This window comes from Entamoeba dispar, genomic scaffold (genome assembly GCF_000209125.1).
Source record: "Entamoeba dispar SAW760 scf_1105229460531 genomic scaffold, whole genome shotgun sequence".
In the NCBI taxonomy this organism is placed as follows: domain Eukaryota; phylum Evosea; order Mastigamoebida; family Endamoebidae; genus Entamoeba; species Entamoeba dispar.
Window position 1 is genome coordinate 1 of NW_001854239.1, and position 8953 is coordinate 8953.

Sequence of the window (8953 nt, forward strand, 5' to 3'; positions counted from 1 at the left end):
TTTATTATTGATATTTATGAGAAATATTGAATTTATTCAATTGTTATTTTGATTTGAATTATTAATATCATTTTATTTATTATTATTTTTATTCTTTTATTTATTATTTTTATATTTGATTTTCATTTAAATAAAATAGAAAAGAAATAAAGAAGATAAGAATAATGAAATGAAATTATTATTTAAAATTGTTTTGAAATATATTTTATATAAATTAGATGATAAATATATGTTTAATATTATAAATTATGTATTAATATTATAATTTATTTCAAATTGATTGATGAAATTAAAAAGAAAATATTAATTTACAATTTTATTTATGATTGAAAAAGTATAATTTCAATTAGATTAATAAGATTGATATTATTGTATTTTTATTATTTATATTTCATTTTCTATTTATTTTATCATATTATTTATAATATTTATAATGTATTTAAATGAAATTAAAATATCTGATATATTTATAATGATTTCACATGAAATAAAACAATAAAATTATTTATAAAAGTATAATGAATAATATTGAAATGAATAATAATGAAATAATTAATAAATTGAATTTATTCAAATAAGATATATTTTATTTTATATATAAAATGATATAAATAATGTAGACATTGTAGATATTTGTTATTTTGAATGAATAAGAATATGATAAGAAGAAAATAAATCAAATTAATGAATAAAAGAATAAAAAGAAATACATATATTGTAATTGTATTAAATAATACAACAACTTCATTTTCAATAGAAATAAAGAAATAATAAATTATAAAATAAAATATTTAAAATAAATGAATAAATAAAATATGTTTATAAACGAATAAAAAATAAAATGAATAAAATAGAAAATAAAGAAGAAATGAATAAATTTAATAAATAATAGAATAAATGAAAATAATAATATTCAATTTATTTATATTCATAATCAGATGAATATTATAATAATATAATATCATAAAATGAAATAGAATAATTAATAGAAATATTAAATATGAATAAAATTAAATAATGAACAAGAAAACATTAAAATAATAAATATAAATTAAATATGAATAAAATAAAATATAAAATAAATAAAATGGAATATAAAATATGAAACAAATAAATAAAGAATAATAAAAATAAATGAAAGAGAAGTTATTCATTATGAATAGTATGAAATTACTATTAAAATAAAACAGAAAAATTGTACAATGAGGAAGAAGGATAAAAAAATTGAAAAAGAGAAAATTAGAAAAAAAGGAAAATAATAAAAGTTGTTGTTTTATTGGGTGTTGGTGGTGTTACTGTGTAAGAATAATTTGTTTTATAGTACACGTTATAACCTCAGTTGGTTATTTTCTTATTTGGTGTTGTTTTATAAAAAGTCTTGTTAACAAAATCAATAACTTAAAAAATCATTAAAAGAGAGTGATTTAAATTTTAATCTCAATTAAAAACAATTAGATAACACTAGATAATTGAAATTTAATTGAATAATATAAAATGATTTTTATTATTTTGAAAATAGAAAAGTGATGAATTAATTGTTTATTTTATGATGTTTAATTTAATTTAAATTATTTAAAGTATGTTTAGATGATAACATCTTCTCGTTATTCAATTATTTTATATAGTTTTAATGTTTTTAATAATTATTTCATTATTATTTTAATGCTTTATTTACATGTATATTTGCTGTTTTTGTTATTTCTTCTATTTTTCATTAATTATTAAAGTATTGAATATATATTTATTGTAATTATGATTATATTTTATTTTATTATTTCTTATTATTGTATTAATTACACTCATTGTTTTTATTCAATATTAAATTTCATCATTATTCTTCTTGTTCTAAATAATCATTTATTTCTTTTCTGTTTATTTTTTTACTATTTTTCATGTTTAATATTCAATACTTCTCATTCTTTTATTTGATTTTTATTACATTCTATATGAAATATTCTCATTTAGTAAATTTTTGTATAGTATTTTTAATCATAAAAACACATGTGAATTTTTAATTATCACTTTAATTCACTTTTTCATTTTAAGTTGATTGATGAAATGTTAAAATAATCAGAATATAAATCAAATGCATAATAATCAAAACAAACTAAATAATCAATTTCAATTAACAATAAATAATTTGGTAGATTAATCAAATAAATACAAACAATAACCAACAAGAATAATGAAATTAATAATCAATTTATTTTTATAAATGTTTTAACATGGTTTTTGAAAATAAAATTAAATGTTATGTAAATAACTAATAATTATATTTTATTGTGATATTAAATTAATAGGAGAGGTGTATTAACAGAATTTATTATTCTTTTAATTTAAAAAATGAATATTTAATTATAAAACATTTCATACAATTTTAACAATAACAACAAATAAATAAAAAGGGGGTAAATATAAACATGTAATTTTATTTTGTAAATATTTCTAATTTATCATTTGATAAAATAATAAATTAAATATGGTAAAATGTTAAAAATTAATTTATATTTGAAAATGTTGACATAATGAATGATGTTTTGTATTAATTAAAATATTCATATAATCTAAATATAATTATTATATTTTAATATACAACATTCATTAGAATATAAGGTATGAAATAAAATAAATGAAATGATAATTTATTATTCAAAAATAAATTTAGAACGATATCTTCATTAAATATGAATAATGAATATTTCTGGTTATTACATAATGAATATCATACATAAACTATGTTGTTAACTTCAATTTGATATTTAAATTACTGATGATAAGAAAATAGAATTAAATTGAAAGAAAATAAGAAATGAAGATGATAATATGTTTATCAAAATATTGAATAATAAGTAAGAAGAAATATATTCATTATTTATAAAAATAAGATATTGTCATTACATTATAAAAACTGAAAGTAAAATAAAGAATATAACTGAAATGAAACAAGAGATAATGTTCATTTAAATAATAATATTAAAAGAGTTAACAATTTAATGGTTAATTTAATATTGATTCATTTCATAAAATGAATGTGGTTAAATACTTTTATGTTTTAATAATATCGTTTTATTTTTTGAAATAAATGTAATTTTATTAACATTATTTTTTATCTATTATCTTAAATATTAATTGTATTTAATTAAATAATTAAATTTAAAATAACACGTATTCATCAAACATTAAAAGAATACAATTTATTAAAAATTATGTATATTTTTATATATTTTAACATAAAATAATTTCAATTATTTACATTAATTTATTCATAATGAAACAAATGAGGAATAAATATTTATTTTGATTCAATATTTATTTGAATTTAATTCTAATAAAAGGGAAAAAAAAAATGAGAAATGGAATAATTTTATTGTTGTTCGATAAAAAGAATAAAATATGATAAAAATAATAAACGTAATTTAAAATATTCTATTTTTAGTATTTAAATTAAAATAACGATAAATAATGATGTTTAATATTTTAAGAAATACAACAAAAATGTATAATTACAATGAAAAATAATTATTTTATTAATAATTTTATTTTATCAATTTTGAAAATAAAATTACAATCGCGAACATTTTATCCTGTTCATAACCAATTTCTAATGATTAAAAATACCGTATTATTTAAAAAAATGAAAAATTATTATCATTAATTAGAAATAGGGGGTAAAAAGTGTAATGTTATTGATGAGTATTTAAGATTGAACTTTAAAAGAATTAATTCATTAAATGATTAGTCTAATACTTCTATTAATTACACTCTCATTTGGAAAGAAATGTAATGAATACAATGAATATATCTCAGTTGTAGATACTGTTGATAGTGTATTTGAATGTATTGATGAATTAATAATTTCAGAAGATAATAAAAAATCAGTGATTAATGATTTGAAAAGGAATTTAGAATCATATGTATACAAAGACATATTGAAGAATCCACCAACTGGTTCATATTATTATGAAAAAGTAGATATTGATGATGGATTAAATAAAATAAATATGGCTAGTGGAAGTGTATATGAATTTTATTCACAGATTCAAAATTTATTTATTTCGGCAAAAGACCCTTTATTATCTCTTTCAATAAAACAAAATCATGGTTCATATAGAAATTATATTGCTTATTTTTATTATTTCCTTCCTTTTAATATTATGATAGATAAAGAAAAACATATGTATCTTATTCCTAAATATTATTATAAAAATGTAAAGATTGATATTCCAACAGAAATAGAAAATAATAAAGATATTTATGTTAAATCAATAAATGGAAATGATCCATTTGAAATTATTAGAGAATTTGGAAACAAATATAGTTCATTTAAATCTCCTCATGCACAATTTACAAATTCTAAATCTTCTATTCTTGATAATTCATTTACTCAAGGAAATTTACTTTTATTACCTTTATCAAATCATTACTTAAATACACCTATAACAATTACATGGGAAAATGATGAAAGTGTTGATGTTCATTATAATTTATTAAAATTATCAAATTATCAATGTATAAATCAAGAAGATAAAATCATTCTATCATCAAATGAAAATTATACAAATATAAATAATAAGAGAAATGAATATGGTGATAAATATGATAATATTTATTGTAAAGTATCTAATAATAATATTAATACTCTTGTTATTAAAGGATATGATATTAATAAAGACTTATACTTACTTCAAAAATGTATAGAATTATTTGATTCAAATGAATATCCAATTCAAGTTATTCTTCCAGAAAATAAAGATGGAAGTGAAGAATTAGGAATATGGATTCAAAAATTATTAACACCAAACTATGATGCAAATTTACTTTCATCAGCAAGGGAATCTGATAATACACTTTCAATATTAAAAAAAGGATATATGGAATATTTTGTTGACCCAAAAACATGTGAGAAAAGAGGAGTTTATGGTGATGAAGGAATAGAAATAGAAGATTGTATGCGTAGAAGCACTGAAAAAGATGATGCATGGGTATTATATAGGTATTGTATTAAAAGACAGAGAAGATGGTATACAAAACCAAAAACTATTAAATATGGTGATATTAAACATAAAATTACACAAATATCAGAATATGTTTCAGAACCACCAATTCAACCATTAAAACATCAAAGAAAACCAACAAAAATAATAATTTATACATATTCATTTTGTTATTCTACTTGTTCGTTTATAACAAAAGGATTAAAAGAATGGGGAGGAGCTATTATTGTTGGATTTGATGGTGATCCTAATGGTAAAGATGAAGAAATTGAAGTAGGACAAGCACCATCAAATAGAATGATGAATATAATTACAGAAAAACAATATGATTACAAACCATTAGAATTTTCACTTAGTTATAGTATTTTAGAAACATTTAAACATAATTATAAATATAATGAAAATATTCCTAGAGAATTTATAAAAGATGTAATAGATGAAAGAGTGAATATATATCCATATGTTATAGGAGATGAAATAATAGAAGAATTTGAAGAAGAAACAAAGAAAATAGTAGAGAAATATCAAACAAAATGTAATCCAAATAATAAAAGATTAGTTAAAATAGATAATAAATGTGATAAAGAAATTAATATAAAACATGGGCATGGAGGATATGAATGTGGAGATAATGGAGAATGGAGTACAAAATGTGTACTAGCTTATTGTGACTCAGGATACAAGTTTGATTATAATAAAAATAAATGTGTTAAAGGAATTTGTGCATATCCAAGTAGTGGAAATAGAACAATGATAATAAATCTAGTTATGGTTATTGTTGGATTAATGATGATAATTCTTTAATTGAAGAAAGAATAAATTAATATTTAATGTTTAATTTAATAAAATAAATAATAAACAGATTTATATCAAATAAAATAAAAGAATAGAAATAACAAGATAAAATAATAAAATTATAACATAATAATAATCAATATTAAATATAAATAAGAATAATACAATAAATAAGAAGAAAATAAAGAATGAAAATAAATAAAATAATGATAAGAATATAATAAATAAGAATAAATTAAATAATGAATCAGATAATAAATTATAATAAGATATAAAATTAAAGATTATAATTCATAAATAAACATATTATATATTATATTAAAGAAATAAATAGAAAATAAATAATAGAGAGAATAAAATAAATGAATAAATAATAAATATGATGAGTGTATTATCAAAATTAGAAAATATCATAATTAATTTAATTTAGAATTGTTTCATTAACATAACATATAAATTTGATAGGAAAAGGATATGTAAATCTAATAATAAGAATATAAAAGAAAGAAATATAAATAAAGAGAAAATAAAAAGGGGGTAAAATTGAATTTATTTTTATAAATAATGATTAATCATAAAATTAAATAATTTCAAATAAAATAAATAGAAAAATAAAATAATTGTATTATGTTACTTTTCAAGATAAAAAAGGGGGTAATAAAATAAAAATAAATGAGAAAATATAATTGAATTGAATAAAAAATAACAAACAAAATAAATTATAATAAGAAATTATATAAAGAAAAAGAATAATTACATTAATAACAATGATAAATAATACAGAAATGAACAAAAATATAAATACAAAATAAAAGAACAAATTTCATAAAAACGATAAAAATATGAATATAAAATAAAAATAAATACAAATAACATTACATTAACAATAATATTAATAATTTTATGTAATGATTATAAAAAATGTAAAAAAATAAATAAATAAACATCATTAGAAGAATAAAGAAAATATAATAATTCGTCATCCATTATTATTTAATGAAATGATAATAACTACATAATAACAATGACAAAAGTGTATACAAAAGAAGATAGAAAACGATATGGATTGAAAATACCAAAAGGATTTAATGCAATTGGTGATGAATGTTTTGAAGGATGTAGTGATATTGATAAAATTAATATCCCCACATATATTACATCATTAGGAGATAAATGTTTTTATGAATGTTCATCATTAAAATCTATTAACATACCAACTTCTGTTATTAAAATTGGAGATGAATGTTTTAGTGGATGCGAATCATTAAAGTCAGTAAATATACCATCATCAGTTAGTGAATTAGGGGTATGTTGTTTTTTTGGATGTGAATCACTAAAATCAATTGATATTCCATCTTCAGTTATTAAAATAGGATGTGAATGTTTTTTATATTGTACATCATTAAAATCAATTGATATACCATCACCAATTATTAAAATAGGGTATCTGTGTTTTGAAGGTTGTGAATCATTAACAAGTATAAATATTGGAAATGTTCAATTTATTAGTGAGGGTAGAATGTTTGTAGGAAAAGAAAAACTAGTATCAATTCCTATTAATAACTTAAAAAGAATTAATGGAAGACCAATAAGAGAAAGAGATATTAATGAAATTGTTATTCCAAAGTCAATTAGAAAAATAGGAGATGGATGTTTTAAGGGATGTGAGTCATTAAAATCGATCAATATTCCATCATCAGTTAGTAAATTAGGAGACAATTGTTTTAGTGAATGTTCATCATTAAAATCAATTAATATACCATCATCAGTTAAATGTATAGGAGATGATTGTTTTAGTGGATGTAAATGTGAAGAAGAACTAAAGAATGATAAGAGAATAGGAAAAATCTACATCCAAAAAGGTGAAGAAAGTGATTAGGATGATGAGTCATTGTGTAAGTGAAATGACTTTTTAATAAATTTAAAGTTTTAACAAAGAAAATAATAAATGATGAAAAGAAAGAATAAAATGAAAGTAATTTTTATGAATAACATAACAAGATAAGAACAGATATAATATAATTAGATAATGAGAATATAACAATGAATGAATAATATAAAATAAAGAATAAATAAATAATTATTGAATTAATTCAAATAAGAAAAAGATAAAAAATGAATAAATTAATTAGATGAATATTATATTTTCATTTTATAAGAATGAAATGATTAATTTTCAATAATTTTATAATTATCAATGATATATTGATTGATAATAAACATTAAATCATTTCAAATAGAATAAATATTAATTTAATAACATTTCTAAACATTATATAATGTTATTTCTTATTTTAAATTAATTTTTATTTTCATTATATTTTATATAATGATTAAATATTCTATATTTTATATAAAATATGATTATCATAAATTAATTTGATTTATATTTATTTTATTTAATTCTAAAAGTAAAATAACAATCATTTTATATATATTTATAATATAATTAAAATAAATGATAAAATATGAAATAAATAAAATTAAATATATAAATGATAAAGAATGTTTAATATGTAATTTTAATAATAAAATACTAATAAAATAAATGATAATCAAAATTCAAACATAAAATAAATGATAATATAATTGTTAATAAATGAAATTAATTAATTAAATTATGATATTATAATTTAAAATTGAATTATATAATATAATACAACATAATATTATTGAATTCTATGTTATTTTAATTTAATTTATCTATTTAATTTCATAATATGATATTTAACTATCATTTCATAATGAATTAATAATATTTATTTTATTAATTTATTCATAATGTTTTATTCATTCATTGATAACAAATAAATGATAAAATGAATAATAAATAATCAAATAAATAACATAATAATCATAAATAAAAAATAGTTAAATAAATATAAATAAATAACAATGATAAAACAACATATCAATATATTGAAATTAATTATTTCAAGAAATTATTATCATTCAATTTATTAAATACAAATAAAGAAATAATTAATTAATATACTTAAATATTATATAGAGAAAATTGAATTTAAATTAAAAAATGAATATTTAATTATAAAACATTTCATACAATTTTAACAATAACAAGAAACAAATAAAAAGGGGGTAAATATAAACATGTAATTTTATTTTGTAAATATTTCTAATTTATCATTTGATAAAATATAAAA

At 16.9% G+C, this 8953-nt stretch overlaps 2 protein-coding genes across 2 annotated transcripts, besides 40 other annotated features; both read left to right on the forward strand.

Annotated features, from left to right (window-relative positions):
* Positions 1–75: 75 nt before the first annotated feature.
* Positions 76–128: a microsatellite.
* A 44-nt stretch (positions 129–172) lies between these two features.
* Positions 173–324: a sequence feature (AT_rich).
* Positions 325–345: 21 nt separating this feature from the next.
* Positions 346–465: a microsatellite.
* A 20-nt stretch (positions 466–485) lies between these two features.
* Positions 486–616: a sequence feature (AT_rich).
* A 141-nt stretch (positions 617–757) lies between these two features.
* Positions 758–794: a sequence feature (AT_rich).
* Positions 795–902: a microsatellite.
* Positions 903–962: a sequence feature (AT_rich).
* A 1-nt stretch (position 963) lies between these two features.
* Positions 964–1140: a microsatellite.
* A 38-nt stretch (positions 1141–1178) lies between these two features.
* Positions 1179–1264: a microsatellite.
* Positions 1265–1472: 208 nt separating this feature from the next.
* Positions 1473–1577: a sequence feature (AT_rich).
* Positions 1578–1604: 27 nt separating this feature from the next.
* Positions 1605–1783: a microsatellite.
* Positions 1756–1933: a microsatellite.
* A 255-nt stretch (positions 1934–2188) lies between these two features.
* Positions 2189–2299: a sequence feature (AT_rich).
* Positions 2300–2317: 18 nt separating this feature from the next.
* Positions 2318–2592: a sequence feature (AT_rich).
* A 26-nt stretch (positions 2593–2618) lies between these two features.
* Positions 2619–2664: a sequence feature (AT_rich).
* A 294-nt stretch (positions 2665–2958) lies between these two features.
* Positions 2959–2979: a sequence feature (AT_rich).
* A 56-nt stretch (positions 2980–3035) lies between these two features.
* Positions 3036–3264: a sequence feature (AT_rich).
* Positions 3265–3283: 19 nt separating this feature from the next.
* Positions 3284–3334: a sequence feature (AT_rich).
* A 43-nt stretch (positions 3335–3377) lies between these two features.
* Positions 3378–3565: a sequence feature (AT_rich).
* A 55-nt stretch (positions 3566–3620) lies between these two features.
* Positions 3621–3658: a sequence feature (AT_rich).
* Positions 3659–3731: 73 nt separating this feature from the next.
* EDI_144110 (uncharacterized protein) lies at positions 3732–5798 on the forward strand (the record flags this gene model as incomplete). Its single annotated transcript, XM_001737334.1, has 1 exon — positions 3732–5798. One exon carries the CDS (start codon positions 3732–3734, stop codon positions 5796–5798), a length of 2067 nt encoding a protein of 688 aa, XP_001737386.1.
* Positions 4477–4505: a sequence feature (AT_rich).
* Positions 5799–5808: 10 nt separating the features above from the next.
* Positions 5809–5853: a sequence feature (AT_rich).
* A 12-nt stretch (positions 5854–5865) lies between these two features.
* Positions 5866–6029: a microsatellite.
* Positions 6030–6040: 11 nt separating this feature from the next.
* Positions 6041–6108: a sequence feature (AT_rich).
* Positions 6109–6169: a microsatellite.
* A 97-nt stretch (positions 6170–6266) lies between these two features.
* Positions 6267–6406: a microsatellite.
* Positions 6364–6542: a microsatellite.
* Positions 6488–6659: a microsatellite.
* Positions 6660–6674: 15 nt separating this feature from the next.
* Positions 6675–6733: a sequence feature (AT_rich).
* Positions 6734–6813: 80 nt separating this feature from the next.
* EDI_144130 (uncharacterized protein) lies at positions 6814–7668 on the forward strand (the record flags this gene model as incomplete). The annotated part of the gene is made up of 1 exon (XM_001737335.1): positions 6814–7668. One exon carries the CDS (start codon positions 6814–6816, stop codon positions 7666–7668), a length of 855 nt encoding a protein of 284 aa, XP_001737387.1.
* Positions 7669–7723: 55 nt separating this feature from the next.
* Positions 7724–7903: a microsatellite.
* Positions 7774–7928: a microsatellite.
* Positions 7929–8049: a sequence feature (AT_rich).
* A 12-nt stretch (positions 8050–8061) lies between these two features.
* Positions 8062–8197: a microsatellite.
* Positions 8198–8214: 17 nt separating this feature from the next.
* Positions 8215–8239: a sequence feature (AT_rich).
* Positions 8240–8441: a microsatellite.
* Positions 8315–8462: a microsatellite.
* Positions 8392–8564: a microsatellite.
* A 27-nt stretch (positions 8565–8591) lies between these two features.
* Positions 8592–8682: a microsatellite.
* A 20-nt stretch (positions 8683–8702) lies between these two features.
* Positions 8703–8843: a sequence feature (AT_rich).
* A 60-nt stretch (positions 8844–8903) lies between these two features.
* Positions 8904–8953: a sequence feature (AT_rich).